The sequence below is a fragment of the Mesoplodon bidens genome (assembly GCF_964165515.1).
Source record: "Mesoplodon bidens genome assembly, chromosome: 3".
Taxonomy (NCBI): Eukaryota; Metazoa; Chordata; class Mammalia; order Artiodactyla; family Ziphiidae; genus Mesoplodon; species Mesoplodon bidens.
The window spans coordinates 31,329,862-31,346,200 of record NC_138178.1 but is presented as its reverse complement, the minus strand read 5'-3'; the positions used below and the strand labels follow the sequence as shown (position 1 = coordinate 31,346,200).

General features: G+C 52.3%; 1 protein-coding gene across 1 annotated transcript in view; it reads right to left on the bottom strand.

Annotated features, from left to right (window-relative positions):
* Positions 1–570: 570 nt before the first annotated feature.
* The window catches only part of ENTREP2 (endosomal transmembrane epsin interactor 2), a gene marked incomplete at its 5' end in the record, with an annotated part of 374,409 nt that continues 358,640 nt past the window's right edge, over positions 571–16,339 (bottom strand). The window contains 4 exons of the mRNA XM_081227296.1: positions 571–2,549; positions 3,617–3,691; positions 5,368–5,586; positions 14,925–15,000. Coding sequence (XP_081083422.1) covers positions 2,227–2,549; positions 3,617–3,691; positions 5,368–5,586; positions 14,925–15,000 — 693 coding nt within the window. The 3' untranslated portion in view covers positions 571–2,226. The remainder of the gene's footprint in view (positions 2,550–3,616; positions 3,692–5,367; positions 5,587–14,924; positions 15,001–16,339) is intronic.

The following is a 16,339-nucleotide window of genomic DNA, read 5'->3' as shown; positions in this document are numbered from 1 at the left end:
ACCTGACCTTTCCTGGGATCCAGGAACCTAGGCCCTGCAGGAGCCGACGTGGGCCCTCAGAAGGTGCCAGCCCAGCGCTGTAGAACTGGGTACAGTGTGCTCACCCGCAAGACAGAGATGCTGTGAGAACAAACACAAAACTGAGCATGAGAACACGTGTGAGGGCCGAGCACTTGAGAACGGCCGGCCGGTGGGCTTCGGGCCAGAGTACCTACCTGCACCCAGGTGGAGGCACAGGCTGTGGCAGGTGCTCGGAGGCAGGAGACATGGCCCCCTGCAGGGAGGGGAAGCAAAGGACACAGAGCACCAGGCCAGGCCTCCTGGAGGTCACCCATCCCGCTGCAGAGTAACAATTCTGATGCCCGTGAGGTGCGGGGCGGACGCAAGGGCTGGCCTCACTTGAGAGGCAGCCTGTCTGAGACCTGCAGGCTCGGCCCAGGGCCCTGCTGTGTGAGCCCCCAAACCTGACGTGAGCCCCCCACCCAGGTGAGACCCCTGCAGCCTGCTAAGCTCTGGTTGCCACCCCAGAGACGCCTTGATGCAGAGGCCAGGGCGCTGGGGCCATCCACGCTTTGCTGGAAGGCTTAGGGGAGGCCCCTTGGAAAAACCATCAGTTTACTTTACCTGCAGAGAGATTTACTTTTGGGGACTTCAAAAGCCCTCAGTTGAGAAAAATTAGAGTAGAGATTTCCCATTTTATAGTCTGGATAAAGTGCTCATAAATTCTCCTCTGTGATGTCTCAAGCAGAGAAGTTCCGGTTATCGTCACAAGGCCTGATTTATATATTGGTCCAGCTCTCACCTCTGGACGGCAGTGACCAATGATAACATTAGAAAGCAAAGCGTTGGCAGCTGACTGGCACCGCGGGCCACCTACATTGGTGTCGAGGGGCTCCTCGGGATGTCTGGGCTGGAAACACCCCCGCGAGCCCCATCCCTGCTCCCCCCACACACCCCAGCACACTGGCTACGGGGGTGGGGGGTGCAGCCCTGGGCTGCTGGACACCCGGCAGTGCTGGGCACCTCCCAGCCCGCCCCCGGCACTCCCTGTGTTGGGCCATGGGCTCTTGGTTGAGAGCTGTGGTCTCCGGCTCCCTTGTCCCACGCAGGAGCCGCCAGCCACACTCCAGGATGGCACAGGTATCCCTATGGCTGCAGAAAGTCCTTGAGGACAGCGCTGCTCCAGGACCCTGGTTGGGAAGCAGCTGCTGCTGAGGTCGCCAGAACAGGGCGGCCCGGGGGGCCAAGAAGGTCCAGGGCACCCAAGCTGCTGTGGCCGAGGAGGCTTCTGTGCACCCAGCTCAAGGTGGGGGTGGTTCACAGAAAGGAGTGGTCGACAGGCGGCATCTTCCAAAGCAGATGCCGCCTGGCTGGGGAAGGGGCTGCTCTGGGTCATCAGAGAGCCCTTGAGGCCAGTCTGGCGAGGGCAGATGTGAGAGAACCCCGGGGGCTCGCCATGGGGGCTTATTGTTACGGGGCAAATAACCTCTCAAAGTGTTCTGTGCTGAGCTGGTTAAAGAGACAGTAGAGAGACAGCCAGAGAGGAAGCTGGGAAAATGCCCTGGAGCGGGGAGAGGCAGGGAGGGGTTGCCCGGGAGACAAGGTGCGGGGCGGGGGGGGGGGTGGTGGGCCCTCAAAGCCCCTTGCCACAGGGTGGCCGGGCCCCCCTGGGGAGTCCCTCATTGTATGTTTGTTCACAGGGTGGCCCTGTCGCCCTGCGGGCATAAGGCTGGACCCCCACTGCCATCTGGGCTAGAATGACTTATTTTCTTAAAAATCAGCCTCTAAGAAAGGGTTGATCATTGCTTCAAACCGCAAGGGGAAATGGGCTCACTGCCTGACGGACTCCTCTTCCCCTGTAAACACTAAACTAAATCGGGGGGTGGGGACTGGGGTGCGGGAGACTCCTACTCTTCCATGGCCCCGATTGTGAAGAGACTTCAGTTTCTTTAGCTACACGCGTGTCCCCTGCCACTGGATCGCTGTCATGTGGCTAGTTCAAGGTGCCACCTGCCTGACAACAGGGAAGAATTCACAATGGACACGAGAGAGTCATCCACTGTATCACTGGGGCAGGTAGGAAGTGTCAGCCCCCAGAAAACAGCCGACGGGGTCCCCTTGGAGGATTGAGCCACCCGGGCAGCAGCCTCTCCCCACAGGCTCGGCGTCCCCGGCAGGGACTGTGGCACCAGGTCTATCCATGTCCACATCCAGACGGAGGCGCCTTCACAGCTGGTCCAGGACACGGGTGCTGAGGACGGCCTCCTCCATGTGGCGCTCCTCGGAGGGGATAGCCGAGCGCGCGGAGCCCACCACGTGCCTCACCTCCATGGGAAGGGAGCAGCTCGAGTGTTCCAAGAACTTAGCCACCAAAACCCTGGCGTCCACGTAGGCCTTGCTGTCCACTAAGGAGTGCGGCCGCTCTTTGGAGACTGTCTGTAAGGCCTCTGGCTTTAACCGCTGGTCCATTTTCCAGGCTTCTGGTTCCCTGTGGGGTGAAAGCTGGGGCCGACAGGCACAGGCAACCATGACAGAGTGAGACAAGGAAGCTGGAAACCAAGGGAAAACGCACAATCTGAAAACACCCGACACAAAACAGAAGGCAGCCGTCCACTAACTTCTCTGAAAAGCAAACAGGGATGCTTGGGACAAGCTTTCCGCTGGGATTTCTGTGTTCCCCAGCTGGCCCTGGCTTCGCATGTCCCCTGGCATGGCCTGGCCCCTCGCAGCCCTGAGTTCAGCCTGCAGTCACCTAGAGGGCCCGCAGCCTCCTGGAGCCGAGGGCCGGAGATGGGAGGGCGAGACTCGAAGCCGGCCAGCGAGAGGAGGGCAGGGCAGGGCAGGCTCTCCATTCTGTGTGCCTCTCTGCTGGAACTCCCCAGCTCGCAGGGGGGCTGCCCCTTCTCACCCTTCCCCAGCTCAGTGACCTTCGCCCTTGTGGGTTGGGTGGCATTTAGAGACAACGTCTGCCTTAAGAGCAGAGCTGGGCGTGGCAGAGGGGCAATGACAGCCCCTTCCCCACGTCAAGGGCAGAGACAGCAGCCACCTCTCACGAGGCAGCGGAGTCGCCCGAAGCCCAGGGCCTTGTGCTCAACGCTCCCCAGGCCAAGGGCAGGGAAATGGCACCAGCTACCAGCGGGCCTCGGCCGCTCCAGATGACCCTCCAAAGAAAGCAGCTCTGGGCGGTCAGCTGTGACCAACTCGCCAAGGACCAGATGAAGACCTGGCTTGCTCAATCTACGTTTCAAGTCACACAAGGAAACACGTTCTGGGTGGTCTGGGGTATTTCTGGTGGCAGCGAGCAAGCCTGGCACTTAAGCATGTGAAACTGTATAAGATCCACACGGGGGCCCGTCTCCCCTCCAAAGAGAATCTCATAAATACAGTGACACAAACAGCTGTGTGGTGTTAAATTAGCTGTAGCCTCTAATACATCTGCCAAGAGAGCAGGGGAGGGAGGGCAGGCCCATCTTCCAAAGCCCAGAGATTTGGGGCATCGCGTGCCTGGGTGACCCTGGGAGGGGCTGTGTTTAGACACAAGGCAGCCAAGGACCTCTGGTCACCCCTGCCCCCCACACTGTGGTTATCAAAGGGTTTCAGAAAAAGAGCGTCTCACCGGTTCCCCGTGCAGCCCGGGACAGTCCTGCTTCGAGATCCTGGCTGCAGGATGGGGTGTGTGACGAGGCATCGCCTTAACCAGAAAGAGAATTCAGTTAACACACAGCCGGGGAAAAGGAATTCCCGATAACACCGTAGTAACCCTCCTGAGGATAAGAAATGGATTTCAGATGCAAGAGCGGCAGAGGAAAACTCCTGAATTTAAGCCAGCCGGCGCCCAGGTGGCTCCCACCTGGGGCAGGTGGCGTCCCCAGGGCCCGTCACTTCCTCAGCGTGGCCCCGGGCACAGGGGAGCAGGCCGGTGCCACTGACAAACCCAGTGTCCCTCATCCCAATCCCCATCTGCATCTGGGGGTCCGGGCCCCTGGGAGGCATGTGCACAAGAGTAACTGTCACGCAGCCGAGAGGAGGCTGAGGCGACAGGGCGGTGAGGAGGATGCAGGGGTGACGACTTGTAATCAAGCCACCGCTGCTCTGCCAGTCCATCCCTAACCTGTCAGGGTTTGTGGAGCATGAACTTCACTGGGTGTGTGGGGGGGTGCAGTCATCAGGGAGCCCCGTTTGGGGAGTGTTAGCCCTAACAGGGCAAGAGACATCTGAACCAGGAGTACACCAGCCGAGGGGCATCTCCAGGAGAAGGTTCTGGCAGAGGCGTCTCGGCGTGAGTTGGCAGGTGGGTGCAGGAGGGCAGGAGGAGGGATGCGGACCGAAGAGCTGCAGAAGCAAAGCCCAGCACTTCCCAGCAGGGCACCTCTGGGCAGCTGCCTGTGAGTGTTGCTGGCTCCTCACAGGGACGCGGTTCTGGGGCGGGACGGGATCTAGTCTCCTTGGGGTCCAGCTGGTTAAGACCCTGACCAGTCCAGGCACCACTGGCCTCCTCCAGGTTCCTTCACTTGTGCTATATGGACAAGTCCCCACGGCGATGGCATTGTGGCCAAGGGCTCACCGGCCTTTACTGGCACAGTAAAGGCACATCCTCCCACTCAAAAATAGCAACCCGGGAGGAGATGGGGGTCCTCCTACTTCAGGACGTACAAGACCCCTTGGGGGGCTGGTTGAAGTGCAGATTCCTGGGCTGCCGGGCACAGGACTCTGGTGCCAGGTCCCCCGGCCTGGGAGGGCACTGGCCATGCTGACTTCATGTGGGCGACTCTGACGCAGTTCTGGGCCACACGCTGAGTGCGGCCCAGGGCGCCCGTGAAGTGCTGTCGAGAACACACCCGTGTCTGCCCTGGCCGGCATCGGCTGGCGGACACCCACCTCCACAGCACTGTCACCGAGATGCAGCCACACCTTGCGTGGAGCTGGTCCCACCAGACTGCTCAGCAGACACTGGCACTTCCCACAGGTGTGTTACCCAGGCTGGTCCTGGGGGGAGAGCCACCCCAGCTAACAGACAGATACAGACTGTGGGCCCTGCCTGACCCTAGGACCTTCTCGTGCCCCAGAGCTGGTGTGCAGCCCACAGGCTAACGTCGGGGCTGGCGGACCCTCCTGGAGGGCTGTCATCACCCCAAACCTTTCCTCCTCCCTCCCGCCTTCCTGGCCAGAGCAGCAAGCCTGGTGGGAGCACAGCAGGGGCCCCAGACTGTCCGCCCCCCTTACAGGCTCTGGACGTCGAGACCACATTCCCCGTGTGGCCCTGAGGCAGGGCGCAGGGCTGGACTCCACTCCCAGGGGGCACTAAGTCCTGCAGCGTCCGGGCAGAGCCAGGCATGCCCTGGGGACACGGGGCTGGGCCAGCTGTACCTGCCATCCTGGATGCGCACGAGGTGGGGTCGCTGGCGGAGCGGGCCACGCGCCTGGGACCTGGCCGCACCCGCGTGCTGTGGGGGGGGCCCTCAGGGGACGTGCGGCACGGGTGTGCGGCAGGCAGCAGAGCGCCTGTGGGGCCGTCGGAGGGTGGGCGGCTCAGGCCCGGCGTGGCAGTGCCCTCGGGGGCCCGCAGGCTGGAGCTGTCGGCTGGCGCTGCAAGGCAAAGGACACGGCGTTAGCGCTGGTGCTGGGCAACTACCAAGCCGCCCCCATGAGGGACAGCGCCGCCCACACGCCCGTCCGCCACCCAGGGTCCTCCCAGGGGGTGGGGGCAGCCCACCCTCCAAACTCCAAACCTGGACAAACCCTGTCATCTTGTGGGCGTGGAAATCCTGCCCAGGCTGATAGTGCTCTGTGTAGAAAGGATGGGGGAACCAGATGATCCCCCAAGAATCATTCCAGGAGGGGTATGGGTCTCCACAAGAGACTCCAAGTCAGAAACCAGCCGCATCTCCCATTCAGGGCATCCCCTGGGGGGTCTGAAGTACAGGAAGGTGGGGGTCACGTGCTCAATGGGCAGGCCCATGCAGAGAGAGGCCGGGGCTCTGAGGGACCCCAGGGCACCCCAGCCAGGCGCCGGTGCCCACCCCACGCAGGGGGTGCAGCTTGGGCCCAGAGTGCAGCCCCTTGTCAGGCAGGTGGGGTAGCCCAGCCCTCTGAGAACAAACCCCCCTACAACTGTGCCAAAATGCACATCCTCAGTCCAGCCCTGCCCGGCTCCGAGGGTGGGCCCGGCCATCAGGGTTTGAACAAGCCCCAGGGGATTCTGATGCCCCGAGTGTGAGAACCGCTGCTCTGGACCGGTCATGTCATGCTGCTTACCCTGGGCTTTACCCCTTGCTTCTCCGCAGGTGGCCCCTGGGGTGGAGGCTGGACCAGAATCTGTCTAAACAGGGTCCCCAGTGGACCTGTATGCACCTCAGGGCTTGAGGAGCGCTGCCCTCTACCCTCTTCTCTCCCATCACCAGACCAGCCCAGGGCGCCCCTCCCTAAGGCTCCTCACTGCCCCCCTCCCCCCACTGAAGTAGATGTTCCAGGCGAGTGGCCCGCCTGGGGAACACATGGTAAGAACCACAGCAGCCTGAACTCTTACAGTGGGGGAGGCTTTGAGATCTGTTCCTTCCTCTCTTCCTGTGGGTCCTGGGGGAACTTCTCTGCTCCCAGGGGCCCTGCAAGCCCCACATCTGTGCACATGTCCTGTGCCCAGGGCCCACCCAGTCACCCCCAGACCACAGCCGAGGACACTCTGCTGAGAGAGGGCGGGGAAGAAGGTGGCAGGCCACCGAGTGGGAGCTGGCGGAAAGCGGACCCATTGCAGAGCACACGTGTTCGGTGCCCCCCATCCCCCACTGCCTGCCGCCGCCCTCCTGAGAGATACTTTGAGACCATCAGTCCCATGAGTCCACCTGGAACAACAAAGATGAGCCAGACCTCACATATCACACGCAAAAAAAAAAAAAAAAAAAAAATTCTTCGGGACGATTAATCCTTTTCTTCTTTAAGATACCGTAAGAGTAGAAGAAAATATGGGAGAATAAATCGACCGCCTTGAGGGGGAGAAAGACTTTGTAAACATGATAGAAACCATAAAGGAAAAGCTTGATAAATTTGACAACAGCAACAAAAACATGGTAAACTTGTGTATGGCAAAGGCCTCGTTAACAGACTTCGAGAAGCAAAGCCTGAACTGGGGAAGCAAACCTGCCATAAATAGAAAAAGAGTCACTCTTACACATTTTCTCACTTCTCTATTTAACAAATATTTTTCTTATAAACCAAAAAAAAAACAAAACAAAAAACAAAAAACCCCCCACTGCAACAGAAATAAAGGGACCCAAAACAGACCTACAAGTTGATGATAGATATGTAAAAAGGTGCAAAAGCTCAATCCTATGTGTGTCAAGTTCACCTACAAGGATGGTAAAGGTCCCCAGGAGTGACAATGTCATGGGGTGTCACAAACACTCTTGGTGGGAACATAAACTCGTTATAAAACCCTTCCAGGACACAGTGTAGTCAATACATCCAAGTCTAAAATACACATCCCCCTGGACTCAGCAATTTCCCTCACTGGAATTTATCCCAAGGAAGTAATTGGGCAAGTGCTCAACACCAAGTGTATAAATGTAGAAAAGAAAAAATACTTGCCTCTCTCCTTAGAAAACTTCAAACCTAGACATTGTCATTATTAACACTCTCAAAATCTTTTCAAAAATTACCCAGCAAGTATATTAAAAGTCTTTTGAATAATACTCATTCCTTCAGATTCTTTTTGATCCCAATTCCCTCTCTCTCTCTTCTACAGCTTTACTGAGGTATAATTGATATGCAAAACACCTGTGCCTATTTACTGTATATAATTTGATGAGACTGGATATATGTACACACCCTTGATCCCAAGTTTCTTTTTTTTTAATTTAATTTTTTCTTTTTGGCTGCATTGGGTCTTCATTGTTGTGTGTGGGCTTCCTCTAGTTACGGAGAATGGGGGCTACTCTTCACTCCAGTGCGTGGGCTTCTCACTGGTGGCTTCTCTTGTTGAAGAGCACTGGCTCTAGGTGCATGGGCTTCAGTAGTTGTGGTGCGTGGGCTCAGTTGTTGTGGCTCGTGGGCTCTAGAGCACAGGCTCAGTAGTTGGGCGCACAGGCTTAGTTGCTCCATGGCATGTGGGATCTTCCCGGACCAGGGCTCGAACCCGTGTCCCCCACATTGGCAGGTGGATTCTTAACCACTGCTCCACCAGGGAAGTCCCCCAAGTTTCTTAATGTCAGTGAAAATCCAGTGGTTGAGTTCCTCAAGGAAATGTAAAGAGTCATGAGTGACAAATGTGACCTAGCTCTGAATATATGTAATTAATAGAAACCTTAAAAAATGAGGACAGCATTACAGGAAAAGCTTATGGCCCAAGGCTGGTCACTCTCATTTCTGCACACCCTCCTCTCCGGGGTTGTGTCATGTGCCTACATTTTTATAGAAGTCATAATCGTGGTGGACCTCCAGGGTTTCATCTAACGGATCGAAAACATTTTTCCTAATAATGTGTAGTGATATATTCAGCTTGTGTAATACATTTTCCTGAACTCTTATTAATGGACTTCATTGTCCCCCTCAGTTTTTACTGTTATGGAAAAGGCAACAACTTATCTGCATGCTTAGTTTTCCTTTTTCTGCATTACTCCCCGGTTGTGATTCTAGAAGTATGACCACATCTAATGGCAAAAATATTTTCATGGCTCTGCATCCTAAATGCTTTGCCAAAGCAGTGCGCTGACTTACAAGCCACCAGTTAGGGCACCCATGTCCTCATCACTATTTTATTATTTTAATAAATAGCAAAACAATATTGTTTAAAAAAACAATAACAGAATCTCCAAAAAAACAAAAAAAATTCTAGAGCTAATAAGTGCACTCAGCAAGGCTGCAGGATTCAAGGGGATACATGAGTGAATCCCCTCCAATTGATTCAGAGTCAGTCCCATGTACTGACGATGAACACGCAGAAACCAAAGGTGTAAACCCAGTGCCATCAACAGCTGCTCCAGAGAAAAATGAAACACGAAACACGCACACTAAGGAAAGCTGCCCAGGATCTGTATGCTGAAAATGATACCATGAAACCAAACCTCGAAAACCATGGAGACGGACTGTGTTCATGCCTCAGAAGACTCAGCTTTAGAAAGATGGCGATTCTCTAAAATATGGCACAAATGAACCTATCTATGAAACAGAAACAGACTCACAGACATAGAGAACAGACTTGTGGTTGCCAAGGGGGAGGGGGAGGGGAGAGGGATGGACTGGGAGTTTGGGATTAGCAGATGCAAACTAGTACATATAGGATGGATAAGCAACAGGTCCTACAGTATAGCACAGGGAACTATATTCAATACCCTGTGATAAACCATAATGGAAAAGAATATGAAAAGAATATATATGTATAATTGAGTCCCTTTGCTGTACATCAGCAATCAACATGGCATTGTAAATCAACTCTACTTCAATAAAAAAAGAAAGATGGTGATTCTATCCAAATAGCTGTACAGGTTTAATTCCTGTCAAGATCCCAGCAAGGGAGACTTCCCTGGCAGTCCAGTGGTTAAGACTCCATGTTTCCAATGCGGGGGCCATGGGTTTGATCCCTGGTCAGGGAACTAAGATCCCACCTGCCACATGGCCAAAAAAATGATAAAAAAATAAATTTAAATAATGAAACACAAATACATGGAGGCTAAACAGTGTGCTACTAAGTAACCAAAGATCCCCGAAGAAATTTAAAAAATACATAGAAACAAATGACAACAAAAACACAATGACCCAAAACCTATGGGATACAGCAAAAGCAATTCTAAGAGGGAAGTTTATAGCAATTCAATCTCACCTCAAGAAACAAGAAAAAAACTTAAATAAACAATCTAACCCTACACCTAAAGCAACTAGAGAAAGAAGAACAAAGAAAACCCAAAGTCAGTAGAAAGAAAGAAATCATAAAGATCAGAGCAGAAATAAATGAAATAGAAACAAAGAAAACAATAGCAAAGATCAATAAAACTAAAAGCTGGTTCTTTGAGAAGATAAACAAAATTGATAAACCCTTAGCCAGACTTATCAAGAAAAAAAGGGAGAGGACGCAAATCAATAAAATTACAAATGAAAAAGGAGAAATCACAACTGACACTGCAGAAATACAAAGGATTATAAGAGACTACTACAAACAACTATATGCCAATAAAATGGACAACCATGAAGAAATGGACAAATTCTTGGAAAGGTACAATTTTCCAAGACTGAACCAGGAAGAATTAGAAAATATAAACACACCACTCACAAGTAATGAAGTTGAAACTGTAATTAAAAATCTTCCAATAAACAAAAGCCCAGGACCAGATGGCTTCACAGGTGAATTCTATCAAACATTTAGAGAAGAGCTAACACCCATCCTTCTCAAACTCTTCCAAAAAATTGCAGAGGGAGGAACACTCCCAAATCTGTTCTACAAAGCCACCATCACCCTGATACCAAACCAGAAAAAGATATCACAAAAAAAGAAAATTATAGACCAATATCACTGATGAACATAGATGCAAGATTCCTGAACAAAATACTAGCAAACAGAATCCAACAACGTATTAAAAGCATCATACACCACAATCAAGTGGGATTTATGCCAGGAACGCAGGGATTCTTCAATATAGGCAAATCAATCAATATGATACACGGTATTAACAAATTAAGGAATAAAAACCATATGATCATCTCAATAGATGCAGAAAAAGTTTTTGACAAAATTCAACACCCATTTATCTCCAGAAAATGGGCATAGAGGGAACCTACCTCAACATAATAAAGGCCATATATGACAAATCCACAGCAAACATCATACTCAATGGTGAAAAACTGAAAGCATTTCCACTAAGATCAGGAACAAGACATGGATGTCCACTCTCGCTGCTCTTATTCAACATAGCTTTGGATGTCCTAGCCATGGCAATCAGAGAAGAAAAAGAAATAAAGGAATACAAATTGGAAAAGAAGAAGTAAAACTGTCACTGTTTGCAGATGACATGATACTATACATAGAAAATCCTAAAGATGCCACCACAAAACTATTAGAACTAATCAGTGAATTTGGTAAGGTTGCAAGGTACAAAATTAATGCACAGAAATTTCTGGCATTCCTATACACTAACAAGGAAAAATCAGAAAGAGAAATTAAGGTAACAATCCCATTTACCACTGCAAAAAAAAAGAATAAAATACCTAGGAATAAACCTACCTAAGGAGGTGAAAGACTTGTACTCAGAAAACTATAAAACACTGATGAAAGAAATCAAAGATGACATAAACAGATGGAGAAATATACCCTGTTCTTGGATTGGAAAAATTAATATTGTGAAAATGACTATACTACCCAAAGCAATCTACAGATTCAGTGCAATCCCTAACAAACTACCAATGGCATTCTTCACAGAACTGGAACAAAAAACTTCACAATTTGTATGGAAACATAAAAGATCCTGAATAGCCAAAGCAATCTTGAGAAAGAAAAATGGAGCTGGAAGAATCAGGCTCCCCAACTTCAAACTATACTACAAACTACAGTAATCAAGACAGTATAGGGCTTCCCTGGTGGCGCAATGGTTGAGAGTCCACCTGCCGATGCAGGGGACACGGGTTCGTACCCTGGTCCAGGAAGATCCCACATGCCGCGGAGCAGCTGTGCCCGTGAACCATGGCCGTTGGGCCTACGCATCCGGAGCCTGTGCTCCGCAGCAGGAGAGGCCACAACAGTGAGAGGCCCGCATACCTCAAAAAAAAAAAAAAAAGACAGTATAGTACAGGCACAAAAATAGAAATATAGATCAATGGTACAGGAGAGAAAGCCCAGAGATAAACCCACGCACATATGGTCACCTAATTTACAACAAAGGGGGCAAGAACATACAATGGAGAAAAGACAGCCTCTTCAATAAGTGGTGCAGGGAAAACTGGACAGGTACATGAACAAGAATGAAATTAGAACATTCTCTAACATCATACACAAAAATAAACTCAAAATGGCTTAAAGACCTAAATGTAAAATCAGATACTATAAACCTAGAGGAAAACATAGGCAGAACACTCTTTGACATAAACTGCAGCAAGATCTTTTTTGACCCACCTCCTAGAGTAATGAAAATAAAAACAAAAATAAACAAATAGGACGTAATTAAACTTAAAAGCTTTTGCACAGTGAAGGAAACCATAAACAAGACGAAAAGACAACCCTCAGAATGGGAGAAAATATTTGCAAATGAAACAATGGACAAAGGATTATTCTCCAAAATATACAAACAGCTCATGGAGCTCAATATCAAAAAACAAACAACCCAATTAAAAAATGGGCAGAAGACCTAAATAGACATTTCTCCAAAGAAGACATACAGGTGGCCAAGAGGCACATGAAAAGATGCTCAACATTACTAATTACTAGAGAAATGCAAATCAAAGCTACAATGAGGTATCGCCTCACACTGGTCAGAATGGCCATTATCATAAAATCTACAAACAACAAATGCTGGAGAGGGTGTGGTGAAGAGGGAACCCTCTTGCACTGTTGGTGGGAATGTAAATTGATACAGCCACTATGGAGAACAGTATGGAGGTTCCTTAAAAAACTAAAAATAGAATTACCATATGACCCAGCAATTCCACTACTGGGCATACATCCTGAGGAAACCATAATTCATAAAGAGACATGTACCACATGTTCATTGCAGCACTATTTACAATAGCCAGGTCATGGAAGCAATATAAGTGTCCATCGACAGATGAATGGATAAGGAAGATGTGGCGTATATATACAATGGAATATTACTCAGCCATAAAAAGAAACAAAATTGAGTTATTTGTAGTGAGGTGGATGGACCTGGAGTCTGTGATACAGAGTGAAGTAAGTCAGAAAGAGGAAAACAAATACTGTATGCTAACACATATATATGGAATCTGAAAAAAAATGGTACTGATGAACCTAGAGGCAGGGCAGGAATAAAGACACAGACATAGAGGATGGACTTGAGGTCACAGAGCAGGGAGGGGGAAGCTGGGACAAAGTGCGAGAAGCATCAACATATACACACTACCAAATGTAAAATAGACAGCTAGTGGGAAGCAGCACAGCACAGGGAGATCAGCTTGGTGCTTTGCGACCACCTAGAGGGGTGGGATAGGGAGGGTGGGAGGGAGGCTCAAAAGGGAGGGGATATGGGGACATATGTATGCACGTGGCTGATTCACTTTGTTGTACAACAGAAACTAACACAGCATTGTGAAGCAATTATACTCCAATAAAGATGTATTAAAAAAATTGAAAAAAATGATCGATCTTAAAAAAAAAAAAAAGGTTCCAGCAAGGTATTTTGTAGATACAGGTGAGCTGATTCAAAAATGGATATGGAAAGGCACAGGCCCTACAGTAGCTGCAATCTTGACAAAGAAGAATGAAGTGGGAGGCATCCCTTGCCTGATACTGAGGCTTATTACAGAGCGACAGCCATGAAGACAGGGTGGAATTGGCAGAGGGGCTGACACACAGATCAATGGGACAGAACAGAACAGGGACCCAGCAGACCCATGCAACTATGCTTGACTGATTTTTGACAAAGGTACAAAAGCAAGAAACAGCCTGGAACAATTGGACGTATACCGGCCAAAAAAATGACCTTGACCTCAACCTCACCCCACACAGAAATTCCCTGTTACTACCTGCTTGGCCTGCAAGCCCCCTGCCAGAGCTTCTTGTATGTTCCTGCCTACCCTCAGGGCTGGCCCCTCTGAATCTCTCGGTGGAGCCCAGCTAACTACCCAGGGTCTGAGGCAGTGAGGAGGGCCCAGCCCTGCTGAACGCCCCCCGAGGGGCATCCCAGACACCCTGTCCATCTCCACCTGCCCCGAGGCCACAGATAGAAACGGGCCCTGGAGCCGCCATGCTGCCTGGCCTTTCTAACCATGCTTTCCTGGAGAACTGGTGGCTTGTGGGAATCACGTGGCTGCAAAGGGGGGCCCGGCTGCAGGCCCTCCCCCCTACCAAGCTTTAGAAGGCACTGCGCCCTGGAGTAGCCTCTGGAAAGGTGGTCACTGGACGCCACCTCTTAGACAAGCTCCTGATGGCTGCTTGGAGTCACTAAGGGAAGGGCAAGGTCACTTCCACATTCAGCTGTAGCGACCCGGGGCCCCTGCCGCTCAGAGGTGGCCTCATGAAGGACGGCCCCTCCTTATTTCTCTTAGACGTTACTTGAAGTGGGGATGGCGGCAGCATAGAGGGCCACCACAGTCACGGTCCTTTCTGGGACGCTTGGTCATCTCCCAAGGTGGCTGACTTTGGTCTCCAAATAAATGCACCCACACGAGCCTGCTGGGGACCTCAAGACGCAAGCCCCCCAGGGACGCCCCCCCCACCCCACCCATCCGTTCCCCCTGCTGCCATGGTTGTCTGCTTGCCTGTCACCTCGGACCACCTTCCCTACCCCGAGGTTTGTCCTGTGGCTCCCACCCCATATTTGGGATCTGACTTCCCACACTTTTCCTGCCACGCCTTCCAGGACACAGCCTCAGGCCCCTGCCCTCCAGCCTCCCCCTCCGCAGCCAGTGGGCAGGGAGCCCCCAGCTCTGGATCACCCCTGGCCCAGCCCAGCCTCCTCCTGAGGGGGTGTTGAGCGGACGTTAGCCTGGTACGATTTTGCTCTGGAAAGAGTCCATCGCAGACTGCGTCTGCGTCGCACTCTTCTTCAAATCCATACTCCTCGAGTGAGAGAGAAAGGGTGCTGGGGGAGGTGGCCTCCCAGCTCTGACCGCTGGGGGCAGGGAAGGAGCACGTGTGGAACCGTCCACGTACTTAGCAGGAGAGGCTGCAGCGAACTCCCCCCCCTTACAGAGGAAGAGCAGGAAAAGGGGGGGAGACGCGGCCTGGAAAACTACCAACTTAGTGTTTCAAAGACTGAAAAGGGTACGATTACCTTGTGTGCTGAAGCCCGCGGTGGCGTCTGGGTCCCCGGAGCCAGGCTCGGTCACTTGCGGGTCCCCACTTGGAATCTACGGGAAGAAAGAGGAGGCCGCACGTGGGTACTCTGCTGTCTGTGGGGCACATCACAGCAGCCTCCAGAAAGGCAGGCTGACCCTAGAGCTTGTCTTCTAGAGACAGGTGCTCAGGCTGCAGTCTTCTCCCCTAAATGTGTGGGGCGGGGGATGGGAGGGTGAAGACGCCATTGCCAAGGCCAAAGCCCCTTCCTCCGACCTTCTGCAATCAGAACCGTGTGCCCCTGAGGGCCCACCCTGAGCCCACTCACCTTCCACTTACGGGCACCATTTGGGGCTGGCGGAGGCCACACAGGGTCCCCCCTGTCACCAGAGGAGGTGGGACAGCCCCTGCCCTCATTTCCCACCCCCTCCTCTCTTCCCTGAAGAGTAAGTCCACGACACCAACACTCATGGGACCCCAATGCTTTGGGCCGGCAGTTTGGACACAAGTGGGCATTGAACGAGCTCTGGATGCCCCAGAGCTGCATGTGCCCTGCCCTCCCTTCTGCCTTCCGCACGTGGGATCAAGAGGCTGCTCCCAAGGCCGCCCTCCCTGCCTAAGCTCTGCTGGGGTCCCAGCCGCACATGGGGCCTACGCCGGGTTGAATGCGGGTCCCCGAGCGCAGTCAGATGCCATCCCTTCCTGGTGGAGGCTGGCCGTGAAGCTTGAATTGGGTTGGACCATCATCACACTTTTGCAGCTTTCTTCTTCTTCTTCTTTTTTTTTTTTTTTTTGTGGTACGCGGGCCTCTCACTGTTGTGGCCTCTCCCGTTGCGGAGCAAAGGCTCCGGACGTGCAGGCTCAGCGGCCACGGCTCACGGGCCCAGCCGCTCCGCGGCATGTGGGATCTTCCCAGATTGGGGCACGAACCCGTGTCCCAGCCGCTCCGCGGCATGTGGGGTCTTCCCAGACTGGGGCACGAACCCGTGTCCCCTTGCATCGGCAGGCAGACTCTCAACCACTGCGCCACCAGGGAAGCCCTGCAGCTTTCTTCTTGAATGAGAAGAAAGGCCTCGGGAATGTGAGGGGAGAGACCAGCCTCCCCTGCTGGTCAGGGATGGGGCACGTCTGCTCCCCGCTTGCCGGGCTTGGATCTGCCCCACGCAAGCGCGTCGGTCCCATTGCTGCTTTAGGGCACAGCGGCCCCTCCCAGGCCATGTGCCTGAAGGCGAGGAACCCTGTATGCACGTGCCCCTGTGCCATCTCAAAACACGATTTCTGGACCCTTGTGGTATTTCAGAACTGCTTGCCAATAATGAGCTGGGGGAGGCCAGGGAAGGTGAGGCGGGCCCCTGCGGCCTGGTCTGGTTCCAGCTCAGTAATTATATCTCTGCCTCCCTGGTCTCCTGCCTC